This window comes from Symphodus melops (assembly GCF_947650265.1).
Source record: "Symphodus melops genome assembly, chromosome: 3".
NCBI classification, from domain to species: Eukaryota; Metazoa; Chordata; class Actinopteri; order Labriformes; family Labridae; genus Symphodus; species Symphodus melops.
In genome coordinates, this window is record NC_136693.1 from 2,623,124 (window position 1) to 2,647,760 (window position 24,637).

The following is a 24,637-nucleotide window of genomic DNA, read 5'->3' on the forward strand; positions in this document are numbered from 1 at the left end:
AGGAGATCAATCTCTCCAGAAGGAAAGGGTAGACACAAAATGAAGGGGGAAACAAAAAACTGCATAAACATCTGACCTTCTCATGCAGTTCTTTTGCAGAGGCTTCAAGGTCTGGTTTATGAAACACAGAAGCCATTTCAAAGTTCATAAGAGGAATGTTACCTGCAGATAACTGCATCGTAAAAGCAGATCTTGTATAACAGTATAAAATGTTGAGCACTAATTGTTCATCCCTTCAGTGAGCGGAGCAGATGCGCCGATGAGCACCATATAAAAACTCCTGTAGCTCGCCACTTTGAATGATTTTCTCTTTTTCGTCCCACGCGCTGCCCGTTGAGCGCCACTTCAAACAGTAATGGAGCACAAGTGCATAATGGACGCACAGAGAGGGATGTTTAAAATGAGTGCTCCTGTTCTGTACGTGGAGCTGCTCGTCCTCTTGAGTGTCCTCTTGTGCTTCATTGTAAATCTGTGCTGGGTTAATAATATGTTTACGTCAGCGTTCATCTCCCTGCGTGTCGTGGGAGAGGACGGTCAAAGTGTGTTTGATTTAGGGTCAAACTTCAATTTAACCCCCGTTATAAAGTTTTCTCTTTTTATAAAAACTCATCCACAACTTTCAGAGATGTTAGTTTTTATTAGGAAATAGATTTTCACAACAACACTTAAGATTTTAAGTAAAAAACACAGACTTTAACAGGGCAGTGAGGGAGCAGTGAGTGGGGTTGGGTGAAACGAGTAAATAGTGTTGAAATACAAATCCCACACTCACCTTCAAGGCTTTTTGACGCTTGGAAAAAAATTCCTGGAAAACGTCAGATATTTCCAGGATGTACGCCTGAACACCAACAAGAAGAATTTCTCACTTGAGTCGTTTTCATAAGTGCAGGTCTATGTGTCGTCCAATGGAGTGACAACATCAACAAACGAGAGGAGAAGAAAAGTGAATGCAGCTGTTCAATGACGCGCACGGTTGTGTCGCATTCGCAGTACATAAACGTCACTCTCCGGCGTTCTCACTTCAGCCCCCTCGGACTTTCTGCAGAAAAAACTAGAAGGAGTCTGGCAGGAGAAACTCGGGTGAAGTCCGAGCGACACATCCAGCTCCTCCTGGTTGACTTCTTCAGGAGATTTCCACGGAGTGTGTCCTTGCCATCTTGTTGTTTTGAATTCATAGATCTTTCCATTAATCACATTAGTGCTGCTTTGCTGGATTTGAGGTTTAAAGCCATCATTAAGTTTAATCAACTCAATTATGTCAGCAAATGTATTCTGGGATAAATGCCCAGTTTACAACTTAAACAGGCTGCTCCACCTAATTGGCTCAATGAGATCATTACAGCACGTTGTGTTGATTAATCCTCATAATTAGTCTATTAACTGCACATTGATGTAAAGTTCTGTCTGTACCCCCCCACCTCTCTCTCCACAGCGTGTTGTATGAGTGGAAAGAGCGACTGAAGCAGGGCTGCCACCTCATCCAGACCACGCCCTCCGGTCGCCCAGCAAACATCAGCGGGAATTCCTCGCAGCGAATCTACGTCACTTACCGCCGGGCGCCAGAGAGCCAGCCTCACACCGCCCTGGCCGTCACTGACATCTGCATCATCATCCCGAGCAAGGGAGAGACGCCCCCGCACACCTTCTGCAAGGTGGAGAAGAACCTGAACAGCAGCATGGTGAGAGGGAAACACAGCTCTTCACCTGCTTTGATTTGGTCTCATTGGGTCAAGTCCAGGTAACTCTCGTGCTGCAGTGGAGGTTTATTTAATCATACCAAGACTTCATATTTCATGTTGGTGTCAAAAGACGAAAAAATTCAACAATCGCACCCAGTGTTCCCTTTCATACATGAAGAGTCTCTGTACATTGGTTGCCTTCACTTCAGTGTTCGGTTTCTCTCTTAACCACGTGAAATCCCATCAGTGCACTCTCAGAGTCTTTGCAGTGTCAGCGTGGTCCACTGTCTCCACTCACAGAAAATGACTGTAAGTGTGTAAATGGCCGCACGCCTCCTTTAGATTTCTTTGAAGAGATTGCGTGTTATAAAGTGAATATGTAAATGTAATGAGACCTGCGGTGCGTGACGGAGAGTCTCCCGTGATAAAACTCGCCTTCTTTGTCAGTGGGACTGATGTCGGAGCCCGATTTTGAATATTTCAACTCCAGGTGCAGTATTTCCGTGCAGCTCCTGTTTCATGAAGATTTAGTGCAGCGGGGAACTCAACTCTAAAAAAGTAATTTAGCAGATGATGTATCATCACGGCTAACGCTGAAGCTTCTTTATGAACACGCCCGAGTAATGCTGCGTGTTTGTAAACACACGAGTTCACTCTGAGGAAACACGATGAATGACTGCACACTGAACCTACATATTGATTTAACTCAGACGAGCTTTTACCAGTTTTTACTTCAAACTCATCTGTTAACTCACTCTGAGACACGCGCACACACACACACACACACACACACACACACACACACACACACACACACACACACACACACACACACACACACACACACACACACACACACACACACACACACACACACACACACACACACACACACACACACACACACACACAGTGTATTGCATTTAGCAGGCTGTGAGATGGCGTTGCTTTTCTTAAGTTAGCTGCAGAGACTTTTCGTCCCTGAAATAATACGACTGTAACACAGAAGAAGAAATTCACTCAGATTCCCAGACTTAAGTACCGGTAAGTTTTTCTTTCTGGAAGTTGGGCGTCCATCCTCAATAACTTGTAAATGTTCAGTATTTAACTTTTTGTCTTAATCAGTAATTTTGACACCAAGCTTCAGATGGTTATTTCACTGAGTTTCTCGGTTTAGAGTTTCAGGGTCTGTTGTTGTTCTGCAAACACAAGCGTCACATTTTTACTAAAAAAAGGTGAAGTTTGAAGTACAGTGTTGTACTTTCACTTCAGTAAAGAAGTATTTCACTCTCTTTGAATAGTGCACGCTAACCTTTCTCTCTCTGATCCTGTTCTCAGTGGGGCTCCTCCGTCTACTTGTGTTACAAGAAGTCTGTGGCCAAAACCAACATGATTGCCTACAAAGCAGGTAAGCCGTCCTCATCCTGAAACGACCGCTGCACAAAGATCTGAATACTGATGTGAACTTCCTGCTACTGGCGGATAAGACTGAGATATCAAATAACCATGGTGGATGTCAACACTTCACCCAGTTTTCCGACTAAAGGTTTCTTCTTTCTTTTCTGGGGAATAGTTCATTTTGAGACGGAGAAGAAAACTGAAGCTGTGTCTGAAAGGTCTCGTGTTGAGAGAGTAATACGAGGTGTTTCATTTTAAAACAGTGCAGCTAAACTGTGTGTTTGTGTCGAGAGGGGAGGCTCTGCTGCAGACTGAACCGGCTGCATGAGGACATTCTGCCACAGCTGCTCCTGCAGACTCCCGACTTGTTGAAGCATGTTGACGCCTCAGAATGATAAGCCTCCGCACGCCAGTATTCCTCCCCTTTAAAAGATTTAAAAGGTCGTCAATACAGATAATGGTAATGCGAGTGATAATATACTTGCATCCCGTGAAATCCATCAGACTGTTCAGCACACTGACAGCAGACTGTCATTGTGTGAGAACACTGCTGGCTCTGCCTCAGACTGGCTGGCTCGTGCTGTTCGTCGAGCACGTCTTGAATGTGCAGCAGACTGTGAATGCAGAGACGCTATCTGTTTCTCACTGGCGTTTCGCACGAGTCGGCCCACAGACTTGAAGTTTATTTCTTGACGTTTCACGCCAGGAGGAGATTCCAGCACGCTTCGAGCTCTGAGTTTTGGAAACACATATTTTGCAACATCTGACTTTATTTATACACTCATGCGACAGCGTGATCCTCAATGAGCCAGTCTGCTTTGTTGGTGGATATATGTTACTGGAAGACATGCTGATAAATGTGCACCACATTTCCCACTGGGCACAAGACTGTTAAGAAGAAGAAGAAGTGACAGGAAGCCTTTAAAATGATGCTTTCTTACTTCTTTGATTTGCATCAATCAGTTCATCATTATATCTTTAAACTGTGATGTGAGATGACTCAAGTTCATGTTTAGTGCTTCCCAACAGACCCGTCACCAACTCTACATCTTTGCTGAACTCGCTGACCCTGTAACAATCACATTTACAGTTTTTGAGCGGTGTTTGTCAGTCAGATAAAATTATCAACTAGATCGGATCAGTGAATGGGAACATCTGGTAGATTAAGAAATAGATGTCTTACCACTTATTGGCAAATTAATAAATGACCAGACAGAAAAAACAAACAGAGACTATTTGAGTGGTTGCTCTGAAACATCAGACCGACCTAGACTCTTGATCCGTCTCTGTGTTGCCGTATTAACAGTGCTGATGAGCCCACGAAGATCTGAAAGCTTGTTGCACCTTCGCCAGCTGTTTTCTACAAGATGTTTTTGTGCAGTTTGCATCCATAATCAGTGCTCGCAGAATGCAGTGGTTAAATGCTGCAGAGTAGAGTGAGAGATTGCACTCTTTTTTTTGTTTTCCCTGACAGTGATGAATGGCCCAAAACATCTGATTACCTCGCTCTGATTGCTTTTAACAGAGCCAGGCTTTTTTTTTTTTTTTTTTTTGTGAATCCCTGGATCGCTGAAGTGCTACATCACCGCTGTGATTATAATAATTTGAACTTGTTTTGTTTCATTTTGGACCCTTTGGAAATGTAGTTGTGCATCTAAATTGGCTGTTAATTGATAATCAAAGGGGAGAGATGGCAACAAGCGGCTCTCTGAATCGAGTTCTCCGTTTGATTTTCTGCTTTTATCCACTCGCAGGTTTATTCAGCAGATATCCAGAGGAGGACTACGAGTCTTTCCCGCTGCCAGAGTCCGTCCCTCTCTTCTGCCTTCCCATGGGGGCCACCATCGAGTGCTGGCCAGCTAACACCAAATACTCCCTCCCTGTTTTCTCCACCTTTGTCCTGACCGGAGCGTCTGGAGAGAAGGTAAATGTGGAAATAGGCAGAGTCTTCTTCTCTACTTTCTTTTTCCTCCCTCTCATCTACACAAGCAGAAAACTCCTCAGTAGCAGCTTTAGGTTCGAAGGTACCAGTGACTGTTAGACCTCAACACCGTACTGTAACCTTTACCCATACAGGTGCAGACTGACACACCACAGTGAAAACCACAATACTCCACATGCAGGAAGGAAAAGTGGGTCACAAAACGTCTCCCTTATGTTGGTTAACAGTTGTTACTTGACGTTTAGGGTTTGTTTTGTTAGCTCGGACTTCCTCACACACAGCTAAAGAACGTAAAGATGTTTTTACGAGACAACCATGCAGACTTGTTTACCTTTTTACTCGCTCATTTATGGGGTCCTTAATGTGTCATTTTGCAAAAACAACACATAATTTACATTCACATAAGGGTGAACATCTGTCAGCAATATATGCTCCGAGGCCTGGATGAGCTTTTAGCCCGGTCTTGTTATTTGTCATCTAGCTAACACTATACTAACCAGTTCAGTATCCAGCATACACTATTTGTTTTATTCGTTAAAAACGGTTTCACACCCGACAGGATCCAATAAATCATGTGAAAAAGTACGTTCATCTCTTGCTACTGTAATCCTGTAAAAATCTGACCTGTCGTGAGTTCTGGAGGGAAAGTACCAATCAAAAGCCTCTCTGGCTCCCTTTGTGGACATCACCCAATAATCAAAGGTTACCTATAACCGCTCCCTCTGCTAAACCAGAATTACCAACCCTGCCTTTAACTCCAACAGAAAGATGCACAGATGTGACTGCAGCACTCGTGCAGCCTGGAGAAACTTAAACTTCAGCTAAAGACAACACATGGACTAAAACAGAGACACGCACACATTCTTGGTTTTCAAACTCTACTCGCTGTGTTGGTCTGTGGGTTTGGAAAGTGGCTCTCATGTCCACACATATCAAGGAATTATGTGGTGAAACACAATCCTGATTGAAAACAAATAATATCCAAAGCCTGCTGATGTTTACGTGGCAGCAGTTCTGCAGAACAAGGCCAGTCGGGGGTCAGCAGTGATCGCCGGTGCCAAACGCTCCGCGCGCTCTGCTGCTGCTGCTGAGTCAAGTCTGTGTTGTATGAAACTACACACACACACACACACACACACACACACACACACACACACACACACACACACACACACACACACACACACACACACACACACACACACACACACACACACACACACACACACACACACACACACACACACACACACACACAGTCATCAGCAAACATCATCTTGTGTAACATCTGTCTCTTTTGGAGAGACTGTTACCATCAGACAGCAGATAAGCCAGTTAGCGTCGACGTGTGTGAATTGTGAAACTCACATTTCCAGTAAGCAGAGGGGATTTATTTGGTCCAGCCGGCTGTTTGTTTGTTCGGCCCCTGTTGGCTCTCGCGGTTCTGATGTTCAACAACCGTTACACAAAGTACTCGGTGCTTACTTTCTTTCTGTGCCTATCGATTTTCTTCATTAATTTAAGAGCGCGGGGATGATTTAGAGCACTGCAGGAAGGTTTCTAAAGCGTCTGCTTCGTTTCATTATCAGCTGGCTCCTTCATCTGTTTGGCTTTCCCTCCTGCATGTTATTATGAAAAAATGACAAGAGGTTTAATTTACACTTTGTGAGGGAGAGAAAGTCCAAATGTCGACTGTAAACTCCTGAAGACACCAGACGATTTAAAATATCTTCTTTCCAAAAATGTGCTCCATGATGGTTGCAGATTAGAATTAGGTGAAATAAATTAAAGGTTTGGTTTAGTTATGTTGGTTTATTTTACGTCAGACAAGGAAACGCACAGAGCATGCAGTCAATTTCAAGAGACACACATGGAAACTCCATTGTGTTTTCCATCACCTCATCAGCATTACGTTAATGCTGCCACTAAACTAACAAATCAACTCAGGAAGACAAATGAACGTGTCATTTGCACCTTTTTTACCTGCAGGTCTTGATCTGTGTTTTCCACGTGTTCTTTGTTTCAGGTGTACGGTGCTGCGATCCAGTTCTACGAGCCTTACCCACTCGAGTGTCTGACTGAGCAGCAGTCCTCCCAGCTGGGTCTCTTGAGCCCCGAACACAACAAGCCCCCCGCCTCCAAGACGACGCCGACAGCCGCCAACGGCGCCACAAGCAGCCCTGCCGCTCCACGCTCAGTCTACACCAACAAGTGCATCTGTCTGCTCTCCCACTGGCCCTTCTTCGACGCTTTCCGCAAGTTCCTCACGTTCCTCTACCGCTACTCCATCTCGGGCCCACACGCCCTGCCCATCGAGAAGTGAGCTCACCTGTTTTAGCATCTTTATTTTAACCGATGACCTTTGAAATCTTTTGACATTTTGAAGTGGTATCAACCGTGGGGAGGATTGTTGTTCTTGTAAACTTGCCTGTGATTGGATTTTCACCTGATCTGACCTGAGGATGCTCTCATGTTTTTCTGCAGCTCGTAACTCTGTGACGGATTATTCAGCTGCCAGCCGCTTTTTATTTTTGGCCTCACATCTCCTCCTAATTCTTCTTCTCGTTCTTCCCAGGCACATCTCTCATTTCATGCACAAAGTTCCCTTCCCTTCCTCCCAGAGGCCTCGCATCCTGGTTCAGGTACGTTTAGTTTTGAAGCGTGAAAACATCCCCTGCGGTTGTCTGTGTCACATGGTTCATGTTGGAAAATGGGTACTTATCGTTTTTTTGCAGACTGCTGTGTTGTTTTCTGAAGTTGTGTAGGATTTCCTGAGGCTGCAGTAGTTTGAATCCTACATTATGGATGAATTTTTAAATGTTTCATTGAAGGCATTTTGAGCTTCAACTTTCCACCTTTACTGCAGCTCTCCCCTCACGACAGCTTGATGCTCAGCCAGCCCGTGTCCTCTCCTCTGCCGCTCAGGTGAGAACAGCTGCACACGGGTGTTTCTATAGATTCACCAGAGACACTTACATCCTGCTAATTGATCCCTGAATACACCTTACAGATTTACAGATCAGCATGTATCTGTTCAGCTTTACGCAGGTCTCATTGTTTACTGTGGCTCCTGGCTCAGTTTGAGCATTATGTGTTCATACTCAAGTTAATCTGTGATCACCTGTGGTCGTACTTCTTTGAAGATAAAAATAAAGATCAGAATAGTGGAGCTAAAAGAAGGTAAAAGAAGACATGCATAGATTTTCAGAGGCAGAAACAATTCAGAAGTTACAGAGCGAGAAAGATTGGAAACGGAAATTAATATAAAAGAGTTCCAACCAAGTGGCGTCCGTCTGTCTGTTACACCTTCATCCAAATTGTTAAACCAAGAGTTAAAAAAAGTAAGTGCTGCTTAGTTAGTGAAGTTCCCAACAGAAACAAAATGTGACAGTAAAAATGAGCAAAATAGAAGTAGAAGTTGTAGGAAGGGTAAGAGAGGTTTCTTGTATTTGACTTGAAGAACATCTGCAGGACGGCCTTTTTAATGATTTAAGTTTGTCCATTAACTTCACACTGAGTTGAGTCTCAGTTCCAGATCCAAACTCTCACAGACAGCAGAGAGGCAGCAACACGAGAGTTATTAAAAAAGCAAAACAAGCCCCACCCAATTGAATTTTGCATATATATTTTTTTCTTCTAGCGGTGGAAGATTTTCCACGCTGCTCCAGAACCTCGGACCAGAAAACGCCGTCACGTTGTTGGTGTTTGCCGTCACAGAACACAAGATCCTGATCCACTCGTTACGGCCCGCGGTGCTGACCAGCGTCACTGAAGCTCTGGTGTCTGTAAGTCGCCGGCTTTATCTGCACTGTGGAAACAAGTCGTCATGGTAACTCAGAGTCCAGTGTCAGTTTAACTAGAAGTGGAAATGGATGCAAATCTCAACTTATCATCTCAAACTCCATTTTTAGTTTGACGGCAGCTCGGACACAAACTGTTTTAGTGCTCAGCGTCTTCCTCAGAGGCAGTGAGTCATCTGCACCTATAATAAATGTGCCTGGACTCATTGGCGGGCTTTCTTTGGATCCTGCTGGAGAGAAGTCTAACATGGCTGTAGTCGCCACTGCATTTGTCTTAATGAGTTGTTAAGGGAGAAAAAATGGCGTTGTTTGAATTTCTCCTTTAACTAATTACCTTTTCATCAACAGGAAGTTTCTGTATGCTTCATCTGTCATCCTGTCATTCCTCAGATGATTTTCCCCTTCCACTGGCCGTGCCCGTATATTCCTCTGTGCCCGCTGGCGTTAGCCGACGTGTTGAGCGCCCCCTGTCCGTTCATCGTCGGATTGGACTCCCGCTACTTTGACCTGTACGACCCCCCACCTGACGTGAGCTGTGTGGACCTGGACACAAACACCATCTTCCAGTGAGCACACAACCTCAAAATAAGGACTTGATCTTTCTTCCCTCCGTAGCTTTTTCTGGATAAATATTGTATGGCTTTGGTGTGTGTGTGTGTGTGTGTGTGTGGGGTCAGTGAACCACATATATCCGGTGCAGCACTTTAACCTAAGAGCTCGACATTGTTTCCTTTGTTGGTCTTTTTTGCTAAACCACATTACTGTCAGGTCATGAGTTCTCCGTGTAGAGACCTGGCGCCCGGGTGGAAATGTTTATTTCTGTAGTGTCAGACTCAGGTTTAAACGAAGAGAATGCATTTTTTTGTGGCGTTTCAGGTATGGTTAGAATATTTCCTCCAATGATTTCTGGCCTCATTAAGCATCCAGGCCGTGTCAGGGTGGTCTTAACTCCCCTTGGCCCGGCTGCTGTCCGTGTTGTTTTTGGCCTCACCGTGTGTTTCTGCGTCTTCTAGCAATGAAGACAAGCGAGCCCTCACATGGAAGATCCTGCCAAAGAAAGCCTGCAAAAACCTCATGAATGTGCTGAGCAATCTCTACCAGCAGCTGGTGGATGGTGAGTACTGAGCTGCCCTCCGCCCTTTATTTGAATCCAAAGCACATTTGTAGCTAATTAATGTCCTCAAAGAGCTCGTTATTCATCATCTTCAGTTTTGGACCCTGTTGTCTTCTGATTACTCCCCTTCACTCTCTAATCTTCTCCTGTCCATTTAACTAATCCAGTTTATATCATATCAGTTTCCTAATTAGCCCTCTGGCCGTCTCTGTTGCTCTTTGTTTCACTGTCGACTCTGCCGTCTACTCGACGAGGCCTCGCAACCTGCCGTTTATTGAGCTGTAGAAACGGAATAAAAGGATTTTCTGATTCAGTGAAGTTGAACATCTAGCCAGTTTCTGCCAGAGCTGCTGAATATTGATGCGTCTGCCAGAGGTTTGAGCTGAGACATCGAAGCCTGATGGCTGTTTGGAAACTTGGATATCAACTCGTGTTTATTTTTCCTAATTATGTAAATCGACTCCTCGTTTTGCAAAACCAATACTTAAAGTGATACCGAAGGCAGTGCAGTGGTGTAAAACGTTTTAATGCATATCTTATAATCACCTTAAAGGACTTCATTAAAGTGATAATTGTCAAACTTTAAAAGCAGCAGCCTCAGTTTGAAGTTGTGATTCAAAACTTTGTGGTTCATATGAACACATGAAGTTCAATTCAAGACGCAGCGACAGATGCTCAAATCATTTGCTGGACTGCAGTGAACTTCTGATCGGCCCTTCTAACATTTTAATCTGTCATCGACTTTGTGAGTGTATGATTTAAGTTTTGCCAAAATTCTCTCTTTTAACCAGGGCTGTGTCTCCTCTGTGTTCAGGTCAGTGCCGGCCTGACGGGCTGCTGGAGCTGAGCATGAGCGACACATCAGAGCTGAGCTGTGGAAAAAGCCTCCACACGCTGGAGCTGGAGATCCAGGAAGCCTTCCTGCGCTTCATGGCAGCCATTTTGAAAGGATACCGTTCGTTCCTGCGGCCGATCACCCAGGCACCCTCTGAGAAAGCCACGGACGCCAGCTCGCTCTTCGACTTGCAAGGTATCAGAAAGGATGTCACTCTGACCTCTCGGAGTGAAGATGCTGAAACGATCGTTAGAGCCAGACGTTCACATCACAGTCACACAGGAAACATGAATCCAGCTGTTTTAATCCCCAGCAGCCTCCCCAAACTCCTCACACACAAACCAAAACAAGTCGACTTTTCACAACAGTGTCTGCAGCCAAATTCTTCTCTGAGAAAGAAATGTATCCGGACAAAGATTCCCCCCGACGTGTTTACTCAGTCGCAGATGGTTTAAGCTTTTCTGTCTTAAATCAGTAATCTGAACGTGTGAGACAAGGAAGTCCAACCCCACCTCGTGACAAAGATAAACGTGTAATGAGCCTTCGGTAAATATATTGGTTTACTGGGCTTTCTGGTAAATAAACAAAAGTAAAGTTTTCAGAGGATGGAGAAGCCAACAAGCGTATTCATTAAAACAGAATGTAATCAGAAGAAGCTTTGCTTTTTAAGATGAATAATCAGCTCCTGGACTTCAAGTTATTTGTTGGCACTCACTTGTGTTTTCTTCTGCACAGATCCTTGCTCGTGTCATACTTGGACAAAAGCTTGTGCAAAATAAAATTGTAAAATTGTAAAATAGAAAAGAAATTCTCCTAAATGGATCTTGCATCAAGTGTTTTTTTTGTGACACTGTTATTGCCAAGATCAGAGATTATTTGATAAAATGTTCTTAGATGCAAAACAAGAAAATCACCATGTAACTTGTCCTGGCAGTGATGAGCTTTAAGGGAAATATACAACAAAGCATCGTTTTCATTACGCTCTGCCAATGAAAGGCGTCTGATCCAACCTTTACAACACCATCTACACTCTTCTCCTCTGTCGCCCCCCGTTGGTGGAACAAACTTTCAAACTCCATCTGATCTGCAGTGTCCCTTTGCACCTTTTAGAAAAAGCTGAAGACCCAACTTTTTATGAACACCTACGACCTTCATGAGGATGATGATGATGATGATGATGATGATGATGGTTTTGTTTGGAAGCAATAATATTTAAGATGATTTCTACCCAGAATAGAGCCATCAGTGTTGTGCATTTCTTGTGGTCACTTCCTGTCGGCACTCCGTGTGTCCTCTCTACATCCTTGCTTGTGTTGTTCTTACTCTCTAATGTACGTCACTTTGGACAAAAGGGAATTGTTGAATTGTAATTATCATGGAAATTCTCCCATATGCGTTACAATGAATAAAAGACAAAATAAATAATCCCCCCCAAAAAACAAAATAAAACATAAACATTAATTTAGGTTTAATGAAACTTCAGCAGCAGATTCTGTGGAGTCACGAAACAGATTTGAAACAGAAGGCTGTTATAGTCATCCAAAAAAGTTTAGTTTCACTTTTTCATTATGATTCAGCTTGAAGCCATCACTGTGAAGCCAGTTTGACTCGGGCTTGTAACAGTGCTTGATTAGCACTAATGCGCCTATGAATATATAAACTAATACTGTGTCATCTGTAGCGCCTTCCCCTCTTCAGCTGGCCGGCCTCAAAAACAGATGGTGTTGTTTAAAACATGAGTGTCCATCGCTGCCTCAGAGTAAACACACACACGCAGACACGCACGTAAACACTTGCTGTTTGGGAAGGAAGGCCGCGGTTTTTGAAGGAGCTTAGGTCCGAGGTTCACGGCTGTTTGCAGAGAGAAGGGTACTGGGAGGCTCGAGCGCAGCCTCTGGACCGGAGCCCATGAGAGCTGGTTCACATCACATCTGAAATGATTTAATCTGAAATCATCGGCGCTCTTCTGGGGGAGGCGCTGCAGCCAAGGTCGTGTCCACAGTCTTGCATGATATAGCTGCAGTACATTATGTTGTGATGTAACAGCTCATGCATCATCTGTGTGAACCCCTGAGTGTCTACACAGCCTTTATTCATAACCAAGACAAGTTAGACTCCAAATGTGACCACAGGGAATATCATTTTTATGTTTCCCTGCTGCTCTCTAAAAAAATCAGTTTCCTCCATTAAAAGATGATAATTCCTTTAGTCCAATGTGCATGACTTCATCAGAACATTAGGCGGATTACGTCTGCATTCCTTTTCCCTCTGAGACTTTGAAAGTAGATGATAAACAAACACACACAGGCAGATATTAAAGGCAGGGTTGGTCATTTCCTCCAGATCCACATTTTTCCAAGATTTTTGGTTGAAGTTGTTTTTAGGTCCTGACAGAAATTTATAACTCAGGTGCTCTGAAAAAGGAACAAAGAAAATCCGTCATCTGTAGGAGTTGTAAGCCTGAAAAAACTGATGAACCAATCACAGCCTCTCTGTCTCCCTGCTCGTTCTCTACCTCTTGCGTGCTCTAGCTCACACTCAAAGTACATTACTGATGAGTTTATACTGAGAGTTTACTGACCGCTGCCTGAGACATGAGATGACGTAGTTTCTACACAATGAAGAGATGAGCTGAGTGCATGTAAGCGAGGGGGCGTGGCTTCTGAGCGAGCACAGAGGAGAGGGGGTGGGTGCAGAGGGAGCACTGAGGGAATGCTACTTTAAAATCATGCTAGTTTTTTGAAAATCACCAACCCTGCTTTTAAAGGCGTTTGCTTCAAGCACTGTGCATTGGTTTGGTGTTCAATGATCTGTGTCGTGTTATTAGCTGTTGTTGGGTAACACTTGATGTTTTTAAACCTCGATGTTTACATTTCAACACTCACTTTGGCATACATACTGGCTTAAAGGTTCAGATTCAAAGTCCAATCTGTTTCGTTCATCAAAACAGCTCAAAAAATCTTTTCACCCTCAAGAGTGCTGCAGCACTATCTGAACATCGAGGGCTTATTTACCAAACTCACAAAATCTGTGCTGTATTACACAGCAGACCTGTGCTCAAAAAAATCCATCGGGTGCTCCTTGCAAATATGGGTATTGAAGTTAAAGGATCGATATGGCTGATGACAGTTTTTAAGGACAATTGACTTATGGTGCAGTTTACAAAAGCACGTTAGCCACAGCTCTGGGAGTAAAATATTTGAGTGTATCTCTCAAATCTCTGACGACCTGAAGCGAAGTGTTTGAAGTCGTATGATCCTTAATATGCTTCTGCTCTTATTCTCAACTATAAAGATTATCTCTCGTAGTTAACTCATATAACATGTATCACAATATGTTTGATATCGTGGCCATCGGGTTGTTTGAAATACTCACAGTCGCCTCCTGTTGGCCGTCCTGGTCCTCGTGTATTATGATGTTTAGTTCTCAGAGTAAAATAATGACAACATGAAGTTCAAATATATATATCAGTATACAAATGTTACCCAAGTCCTAACCAGAGCTACAGGGTGATTCTGTGGAGGAAACATTGATGTAAACTGCTTCTTGATTTATCATTGATTGAGGCTCAGCTTGCTCAGGACAGTCCTGGATATTTCTCAGCTTCAGGACGTGTTTGTCTGATTTCAGCGTTTGGCTTCAGCCTCTAAACTGTGAGCCAGTGTTCATCCATCCAGCAGCAGTGAATTATGAAGCTGCTTTCACTATCTATTAAGGAAGCTGTTCACCACCTTGGTGGACAAATAGGCCATTAGGGTTAATAACAATGTGTTAGCTTCCATTATGCAAACAAAGACAGATGGACGTTATATACATCAAACCCTCTGAGGGGTAATAGATTTCCCAAACACAAAATCACACAAATTTGAAAATGTCAGGGAGTTGCCCTTGAATATGCTCGCTTCTTGTCACAGAGATAAAGTTATTAACTTGCCACTCTGTGAGAAATAAACTGATTCACTCCTTTCATTAGACGAGAAAATATGTCCCAACAAGTGGAGGAATAATTCGACACAATAAACGGTCGGCTGTAGCTCAGTGAGAGAGTCCGTTATCTCTGAACTGGAAGGTATGGGAGCCACATTTGAGGCTGGCAACTTTACAGAGCAGCCTTTACCGTCAGGGTGTGAATGTGTAGGTAGGTCATGTGGTGTAAAAAGCGTTTAAAGATTAATAATGAAACTAAAGGGACTGGAGGCCCCCGGCCAGAAAGGAAGATTTGAAGTCGACGAGCCAACCTCACGATTGGCCGTCGCTCTCTGCACCTCCCCTAAAACCACCTAATAGAAAAACACTTTCCTACAGAGAACAAAAATAGGACATCTGGGTATCTCTGGCACAAACTGAAATAACAACACCGAGCAGTCTAAACATGCATGAGCACTGAAAATCAATAAAGTGATTGGAGAAACAAGAAAGAAACACAGGAGAAAATTGCGTTGTTAAATGAACACCCAGACATAAGTATTGTTCAATCGACTTTATCAAACCACTTTCCATCTGTCTTCAGGGTTCTTGAAGAGCCGCGACCGCTCACACCAGAAGTTTTACTCACTGATGACCAAAACTCAGATGTTCATCCGGTTTATTGAGGAGTGCTCCTTCGTCAGCGACAAAGACGCCAGTCTGGCCTTCTTCGACGACTGTGTGGACAAGGTAACTTTGCTTCTTCATCAAATGGAACAAATACCGATGTAGATATTTTGAATTCATGATGGTGCAGTGAAAATAAGCTTCCCAAACAACAAATATAAAAAAAAAAAACCTTAAAAGTTTTACCCTTTCCTCTTGGGGCATTTCTGTTCATTCGACATTCCTCCGTCTTTTGAAGTTGTTCTATTTTTGTTGCCTGGCGTCTTTGTGCTCCACTTCACTCAGAATCATAAGTTTTTACTCTTCTGCGTTGCTGAACTTTTCTTCAGCAGACTTGCTCCTCCTCTCTCTCTGATTTTCCCATTTCCTGAGTGTTTCTTTCTCTTTCCCTTTCTTCACCTGCGTGTGAGCAGCTCTACAATTCAGAACGGAGTTCAGACAAAGCGGTCAAGGTGAGTTGGACTCAACCCTGAGCATGGTGCATTGTTTCTGATAAAACTAAACCAAACTGTAACGGCATGTAAGAACTTTTAGCGTTATCAAAACCTTAATACGAAACCAAAAACATGTAAAATGTTGGTTATAGTTAACTATATGGAGGGGAAACTAGTGCCCAGTTTGTGCATGTCGTAGTACTTCTGTAGTGTTGGTGTTGTGTTGACCAACATTTGAACTTTAACAAAGGTCATATCATTTAAAAACACTTCACCATGTTTCCCTAACACTAACATGTGTCCCCAATCCATCTACAAACCCCCCAATGATGAGAAAAGTCCATCCTCTCCGTCTCCTGCCTGCTACACTTTTCAGAAAGTGTGTGCTCAAACAAGCCGTTTTGGAGATTTCCCCTTTATGACATCACAAAGGGCAGTAGCCCCTCCCCCAGGTGGGTGACACTCCCACAGCTAGGTGTTTGTTCTGCCCTCTGAGTCTGCCTTCTCACCGTAAACAATAGGACATGGAGCCAGAAAGCAGCAAGTACACCCGAGCCCTTCCAGAGAGGGGGCGTGGCCAGACACAGCTCATTTACATATTTAAAGCTACAGACACAGAAACAGCCTGTTCTGAGCAGGGCTGAAATAGAGGGGTTTATAGACGTGATCAATTACAGGATCAGAGTGGATTTACAACAACACACTTCACACACATGTTGAAGAGGAGCGAGGACACTTATTTATACTGAAGAGAAGGAGAATATGTGACTTTTAAGAAACATTGTGAATATCTCCTTTAGTCTTTCCCTTCATGTTAGATCTTCCCCCACTGATAAGAATATAATTAAAAGAAGTTGCCCTGATCCAAAACTGTATCTGCTTACTTGAATTTTTTAATTTTTAATGAATATCAGAAAATTCACTCTCCACATCAAATCTGCTGCATCAGCAGTTTGTCCTGCGATAGTAAAAGAACACGTTCATAGAAAGTCCATGCACACAGTTTCCCGCACTAAATTTTTCATGACTTGGGAGAGTCAGGGCTTTTAGCGCTTCAGTGATTCCTGAAGCGCTAACAGAGCTTCGAGTTTTTTTTCAAATCCCCTGAGCTCATGTCCTCCAGTGTGACAGTATGAAGAGCTTCGGCGAGGCTGTCAGTGTGTCTTCTGTGCTCAGCTGGGACAGTTTAGAGTCGTTTGACCCCGCAGGCTCACAGGCTAGAGTTTCTCAATCACACTGTTTGTGAGTTGAAGGTTACATTTTGTGTTTACTCTCTTGAAGTCCGTCAGACACTCGGCTCTCCGCTCACGTCTGCGGGTCATTTGTAACAGACTCTGTAATAGACTTGGCTGTCCTTGGATTACCGGCGTGTGTGTGTGTGTGTGTGTGTGTATGTGTTCTGGCTATAATTGAGACATAGTGGAAGTGAATCCAGAGGTCAGCACCCCCCTCCCTCCCGATGTTCTTGGACCTGGAGCGGGGCCGGCTCTCCTCCACCTCCCTGTGGAACAGCTCCATGGGCGATTAAATCCTCCGACTGTCTTTCTGCACTGTTTCTGTTTTACATTATCTACTCCCTCTGCGAGAAAGCACACTGCACCAAGAGGCAGTGAGGCAGCGCGCGCGCACACACACACACACACACACACACACACACACACACACACACACACACACAGCAGCAGCCATGTACAGGCAGATAAGATTAGAACGTATCGATCCCTGAGGGAAAGTGTTCATGGCTGCAACAAGAGCATTCAATCCAGCAGGGGAGAAAGACTAACGACTATCTTATTATGTTATAGTTACATCCATTTAAAACTATAACAATACAAACAGGAAGTGGAAAATTTGAATAGAACAATGGCGTAATTCCAAGACCACGAATACAAGAGACGATCAGTCATTTTCTAATCATAGATTTGAGAGAGCCTTACCTGTACTTTGGATACTTCATATGATGCATGTATGTAGCATTGCTCATGAGTTCACTTGCCAATGTCTCTTTGCAAAAAGTCCCACCTAGATGTAATTCAAAAGGTGAGTTATAAAGATCATACTCATGTCATGGAGGTTTGACTCTGCTGTTTCTGCATCTTTACATGAAAGCTCAGCGTTTTAAAAAGGTCTCTAGGGATTGACTGTCCTTCGGATCCAGATTAAGGTCGGCAGGCGAAACTTCCCCAAAGGCTCAAAAAGCTCCAGCAACACTCATCTTTATTACTGAAGTATCTTCATGCTACAAGCAGGGCCGGAAATCTTTGGGTGTCTCACGGTTCAATTTGATTTTGATTCTTGGGTCAATGATCCGATTGAGAATCTGTTTTTTGATTCAAAATGATTCTGAATTCATAATTCAAAGTTGAGTTTTGAGTAAGGACATACTTCAGGATCGACTCCAGTCCTCTGTGAGACTGGCTGAATGTCTTGCTGCTCCATTGGGCTTCGATTGAGTTGATGAACTAGCATTAGCACCAAGCAGGAAGTGACTGAAAAAAAGATTTTTGGAAGTTATGAATCTATTTAAAATCTCAGAAGATAAGAATCTGGATTTGTCCATTAATAGATTTATTTTTTTCTACCCATAACTACAAGTGTTAATGGATTTTTGACCTCTTCCTCTTTGAAGTGGCTGGCTGAGGAACTGCAGTTTTTTGGACTACTTCTTGAGAGACAGGTGTGATGAGTGTTTTCCAGTAGCTTTCTAGGCCTTTAAAGGTGTACGTTTGGGGAGTTTGTCAAAATGCTCCTTTTTAGAGAAGTATACCTGAAATTTCATCTGTTCATGTAATGAAACGGTTCGTGAGTTAATGTGCAAACTGAATCTTCTCCGTCTCGCTCGCCCTCTTGGAAAGCTCGGTGTGTGATCCAGAGAGAGTGGGTGTTTGTAGAGAGACAGACGAGATGCTCTGAGCCGACAGCAGACCTGCTCATCGCACAGATTTCGACATCATCATTGCAGCTGTCTCTGCTCTCTGAGGAGCGGTGCGTGTGTGTGTGTGTGTAAGCTCACATTAAAAATGTGTCGGGGATAAATAACACAATAAATAACATAATATCTGTGAGGTTGGAAAATTGCCACGCTCTCACTTTTTAAATTATCCGTCTCCTCTCGAGTCCGGCTTCTGCTCCAAGTCCTCCTTGGCTTCTGACTCACTGAGTTAGTCCTTGTGGAGGCTTCGTGGTTATCTGAGCTCACGGCGTCCTACGGTTTAGTTTTAATCAGTGCTCAGAGAAACATCACACAGCAGTGTGTCCGCCTTTGATGTTCTGCTTTTAGACGGAGGAGAATAATAAAAGTTGAGTGAAAGTTTGCTTGGATCAAGAGGCTTTGGACTTGACTCAAGTAGAGACACTAACATTTCTCCTGGAGAACTGCTTTAATCACAGTGACGAGACCAAACTGCTTCACTTCCCCTCCCTGCTGCGTGAATTAAAACCATCGTTTTTCAGCACTAAAACCTGCCATTAAGCACCTCTCAATTTATGACCTCTCTGTGACCCTGCATTCTTTATATCCACTACAAAGCTCCAACCTCCTGCTGTAAGAGACACTATCAGTCAGCTCTGCCAACGAGGCTGCACTAAAATATGTGAAGTAAGTCCAAATGTCAGCGATGAAATGTATAGCTATCATCCATCCTGCTCGCTGCATTTTAGCTGCCATTTAGACGTTTCTCTGGCACCCTTTTAATAATATGGTCTGCATAAGTGGAGTTAAAACCGGAGACATGCAGGCTGCAGGACTTAATGCTCAAATCAGATGTTTTTGTTTGGCTGTTCGGTGGTGCAGTGGGTAGTGCTGTTGTCTCACAGCGAGAAGGCTCCTGTGTTCAATCCCTGTTGGACAGGAGAAGATCTGTGCATGCCTCGGTTTCCTCTGATTCACGTGAGGCACATAGAGCATTAGCATGATTTAATAAAAAAACAAACATACTTAGCAGGAAAGACAGTGCAAGGTACAATAAAATGTATAAACCAAAAATATCAAATGAAATGCAAAAATGAAAACGAAAGGATTCATAGTAAAGTTTCAGCTCTGACTGTGTGCTGGCTGCAAAAAGATTAAAAAAGGAAGAAGAATGGAGGCTGGTTGACTCGGTAAATCTAGGTCACCTCCTGTCAGCCTCCCTCACATCTCTCTTGCTTTCATTCTGTGGAAATCATGCTATCAGGTCGACTGCCGCTAAGCTGTTTAGTGAAATAAATCTTATTTAAAGGTGAATCAGCAGGCCAGAAAAACCTTCCCATTCCAACATTGACATATTTATTACAGGGCGCGATGTCGAGCTCTGTGTAAAAATTCTCTCCTGTCTAATGAGAGACTCCCCGTTTCCAGCGTCTGTGATGCATGAAAGGTGCTGGTACCACCACCCAAACGTCTGTGTTGGTGTTTTGTTCCGTAGGTGGACGGTGACAGGCCGGAGGAGGCCAGGCTGATAGAGACTGATGAATCGCAGCGCAGCGAGCACACAGTCTTCATCACACCTCCAGAGCTGCCTCCTCTGCCCGACGGGGAAGAATATCCGCTCTGCTACAGGTAAAAGGGGTGACTTTTCCTCCCACATGGGAGAGCCTCCACTTTACCGCCGAGATAAAAGAGACCCGCAGCACATCAGACTTCCAGATACAAAATTAGAAAGTCTGAATTATACATTGTGTTTAAAGTTGGTTAATCCACACTGGGGTTCCCTGATTGTGGACCAGCAGGAGTCCGGCTCCCTCACTGAGACCAAAGAGTGCACAGCGCTGCATGTGAATGTGCACTCTTTGTATTCTGCCGTCATGTTTAGCTCTGAAAGCTTCCTGCCAGGAGATATATAAAGAACCACTTAAATTAAGCCCCTCCAATAATCCATAATGACCAGCAGCCTCCTACAGTTTTATCTCCAGATAATTACAGATCAACTGTGATGATCGTTTTAACCTTGGAGGGAATTATTTCATTTTAAGTATATCTCTTTTTTTTTTTTAGAGCGAGGAGAAATAAAAGTGTCTGCTGTCACTAACTTGTGTACGTATGTTCTTTATCAGGTACGATGGTTTCCCAGTGTTGAGCCTTGACCTGTTTGACCCCGTGGAGGGGCTGCGGACCCCCTCCTCCCGCCTCGCTGCCAGGCAAAGCTGTCCCACCAGCCCTGCCCCCATGTTTAGACGCACCAAGCAGGTCAGCTCAGCAGTAACTCACTGCTGCCACACAATGATTTATAGATTTATCTGTGAAGGGACTGAGCTTGAGCTCTTCTCCAGGATGTCAAAAAACAAACTGAGAGCAAAAGTATGAGGTGGATTTTTCTTTCGCCAAAACCTTGCAATCTCCAAAAGGTCGATAACAGTTTAGATTATCTGCTGATACTCATAAAGATAATCCCTCAAAATAAAAAAAGAGCTGGACATTTTTTTCTGACAATTCACAAAGAACTGCCCGAGACAATCCGTCGACTTAAAATGAACCGAAGGCTGAGGAAATAAGATTTAATCTACTCTGTAACGTGGTTAGAAAACGAGAGACGTTTAGCACAAAAATTAAATATCTGATTTCTACTTCTTTTCTTGATTCTCCTCTTCCTCCACAGGAGATCAAATCGGCCCAGAAGATCGCCAAGAAATACTCCTCCATCCCCCAGATGTGGTCCAAGTGTCTGCTCCGTCACTGCTACGGCCTGTGGTTCATCTGCCTGCCTGCATATGTGAAGGTGTGCCACTCCAAAGTGCGGGCGCTTCGCACCGCGTACGACGTCCTCAGGAAGATGCAGGCCAAGAAGCTGCAGCCTCCTGACGAGGTAAATGTGCTGTGCTCCAAACGTAGTAACGTCAGCGGTGTCTACAACATGAGCAGATGAGATTTTACCTTTTATCTGAACAATAAACGTGTTTTTGAGCAGGTGTGTTACCGGGTGCTGATGCAGCTGTGTGGACAGTACGGACAACCTGTGCTGGCAGTCAGGGTCCTGTTTGAGATGAAGAAGGCTGGAGTCCACCCTAACGCCATCACTTACGGTTATTACAACAAGGTACGGACAGGGAAGCCTTCTGTGTTGTGATCGACACTTAAAAGCTGATTTTCTTATTAAATGACAACAAAAGGCTTTAAAGATAGATTAAGTAGAATTCTCTTTGGGATTCTCCTCCTAACATTGAAATCTTTGAATTTAAAGATGAACGATTTATTTAACGAGAACCAAGCGCTGATAAAAATGTATTCTCACTGGGACTCCCAGGAGCTCGGATGTGATTTTCCTGATGTGGGAGAGTTACTTATATTCTGCTGACTTAGTTGCCAAAGTTTGAAGAAACTCATGATAGCAAAATGTCTAAAAGCAGTCTCCGGGGAAGGCTGGGTAATCTCCCGTTTCATCAGCTGTGATGAGTGAGGAGTCGGACCGAGTCAGCAATAAAAACAATGAAAGTCTGAAGAGTTGTCGAGTGGAGGAAACAAACTGTCCTTGTTGCTCAGTACTGACGCGTCTCTGCAGGGAGGAGAGCATAAACTCATGATGAATTACAACAGAACGTTCACAGGTGAATCAGAGCATTTAAAAGAAATGAAAACAGGTTTAGTGAACAATCACACAACAGGATTGATCAGATTGATTTTAACGTGCAACATGAAATCAAAATAAACTTAACTTTTCTTAAGTTGCACCTTAAGAAAAAAACAGCCAAAGATTTTGACCTTTATGAAAATATTTGAGAAAAGTTTTAATATTTTCTCTGCAGCTGACTTATTACAGCCCAGACTGAGACACTTCTGAAGTCGTGATTCACAAAGCGACATAATTAATCTCATCTCGTTTATTCCGTCACTGTGACGTTCAGTTTCTCCGTCGTTAAAACCTTGACTTTTAACTTAAGAGGCAGCGACTCATCAGACGCTTTGCTGTGACATTTGTAGTCTCCCTCTAAGGTCATAATGCGGTCCCATTTGATCATCTATTTGAAAGTCAGGATGAATCAAAGCTCTGTTATCATCACTTCCTGTTCCTGATCTGCCGCGCAGAGAGGAGAAAGGTAAGCTGTCTGGTGTGACGTGGGAGCAGACAGTTAAGGTTACTCAGGCGGGCTCTGAAGGCTCGGAGGGTCTTATTTCATCTCAGGTGGAGGAAGCCTGGAGGCACAAGGTGGCTGATTGAACTGCAGCTGCAGCTCCGGACAGCTGCAGGTGTTTTTATTGCACCTGTTTACTTCTTTAAGTTCCACACTAGTGTGTGTGTGTGTGTGTGTGATATGCTGATTTATTTGTGCATATCTGTTCCCTTCATGAGGCCCTCAGTCAGTGCAGAAATGGTGTGAAGGAGGCATGTTGTTGATTGTGAAAGACCTCCATGTTTCTGAGTTGTTTTTTGTTTATCATGTTGTATACAAGCGGAAACCTCCGGTATTGAAAACTGAAGTAAAAGTGGAAAATTAAAATCCTCTCCTCCTCCTTTTTCGAGAGTCCTCTTGAGCTCGTTTTTACAGCATGAATAAACATGTTGACAGCTTGGTACGAAAAACAAAATAGTTCAGATGAGTTATTGTCATCACTGGCTCAAACTGTACGATGCCTGTTATCCATAGTGAGGCGCTCGTAACTGTTTGTCAGGAGGCTTAAAACCCGGCTCAGCTCTCAGCCTGTCGTTAGACTGAGACGAGATTTCCAACATGGCAGCTGCTGGCGATGAGCCTCCAGCGCCCCCTGCTGGAACAAATAGCTAACATCGCTCAGGCTTCGACCGTGAATATTTACAGTCTGTGATTGTATATCAGGATTTGCTCTTTCCTTTGAAACACATTAGATATCAATCATCTCTAATTCCAGGAAAGAAGCCGAGGTATAACTGGAAGCTTGAATAACTTTGATGATTCCCTGTAAATGGATCTGAACTCCTGATTCCTCATCACGCCTTTCTGTTTCACAAACCTGAACCTGCTCTGTGACACAGAGAAGTCTCTCTGTAGACTGAAGAGAGGACTGGAAGGAAGACCTCCTCTGTTCAAGAGAATACACAAGTTAGTGTAAGGAGAGCTCTTTCCCAAAGCTGCTGAAAACTGTAACCCCACTTCAGGATTTTATGAGCGGCTCGAGGAGAGGAAAAACAAAAACACAGCTTAAATTTCCTCAAGTCATGGAATTCCTGGGATAATTATGAGTATTTAAGAAGGTGTTTTCCCCGTCTGGCAGCATTAAGGAATGTTTCACATCATTTATTTTATGCCCAACTGTTGTTGTTGTAGACGTTGTTTTTCAGTCTCAAAACATCAGTGGAAAAACAAACAGCTCAATCCTGTTGAATAACAAGGAGGGTCGCCGGTTCCCGTGTGTGCTAGCTGGAGAGGTGGACGCTGACTTCCTGAGCACTACCGGGGTGCCCTTGAGCAATACACTGAACCCAGCAGTCGCTGTGTGCCACCCCCTCACTCTGACATCTCTCCAACACTGCATGTCCATAAAGACACCTGCACCCCCTCGTCTCCAGCGTCTTGGAGACACATCGTTGGGCTTCAGTCGTCCCAACACCTGCAGGACGGCGTCCTCATTTCACCCAAATCCAGACAGTCTTCACACCGCAGCAGCCGGTGTAATTAACAGTCCTGCTCAGTAGCATACCGATCGTGTTTGGGTGCTGAAGAGTATTTTAGGAGCAGACTGAGACTGACTGAACGTGACTGGACCGCCAACAGCTGCAGCTCCTGTTTCTTTTCTCCTCCTAATGTTCAATTTCACTGCGTCTTATCATCACTGCAGTTAACGCTTTTTGATGAAACATTCATCCAAAATGACTTTAGACAGAGCGCAGATTGGGTCAGTGGATTGAAATGTAGAGTTGAAACAGAATGATTTGAAGTTAGAGTGTGAAGA

The 24,637-nt window shown here is 43.8% G+C and overlaps 1 protein-coding gene across 3 annotated transcripts in view; it reads left to right on the forward strand.

Moving 5' to 3' along the window:
• The window catches only part of LOC306821137 (C-myc promoter-binding protein-like), a 52,800-nt gene that overhangs the window by 16,143 nt on the left and 12,020 nt on the right, over nucleotides 1–24,637 (forward strand). For 2 of the 3 annotated variants that reach the window (XM_079339372.1, XM_079339373.1), the window contains exons 3-17: nucleotides 1,433–1,679; nucleotides 3,018–3,087; nucleotides 4,832–5,001; nucleotides 7,046–7,338; nucleotides 7,595–7,661; nucleotides 7,886–7,944; nucleotides 8,660–8,804; nucleotides 9,210–9,385; nucleotides 9,833–9,933; nucleotides 10,748–10,963; nucleotides 15,279–15,424; nucleotides 20,202–20,335; nucleotides 20,830–20,962; nucleotides 21,372–21,578; nucleotides 21,681–21,809. In XM_079339372.1, the coding sequence (XP_079195498.1) occupies nucleotides 1,433–1,679; nucleotides 3,018–3,087; nucleotides 4,832–5,001; nucleotides 7,046–7,338; nucleotides 7,595–7,661; nucleotides 7,886–7,944; nucleotides 8,660–8,804; nucleotides 9,210–9,385; nucleotides 9,833–9,933; nucleotides 10,748–10,963; nucleotides 15,279–15,424; nucleotides 20,202–20,335; nucleotides 20,830–20,962; nucleotides 21,372–21,578; nucleotides 21,681–21,809 (2,293 nt within the window). Of the gene's footprint in view, nucleotides 1–1,432; nucleotides 1,680–3,017; nucleotides 3,088–4,831; nucleotides 5,002–7,045; nucleotides 7,339–7,594; nucleotides 7,662–7,885; nucleotides 7,945–8,659; nucleotides 8,805–9,209; nucleotides 9,386–9,832; nucleotides 9,934–10,747; nucleotides 10,964–15,278; nucleotides 15,425–15,774; nucleotides 15,814–20,201; nucleotides 20,336–20,829; nucleotides 20,963–21,371; nucleotides 21,579–21,680; nucleotides 21,810–24,637 lie in introns of all 3 variants that reach the window. The other variant, XM_079339371.1, reaches the window with a different exon arrangement.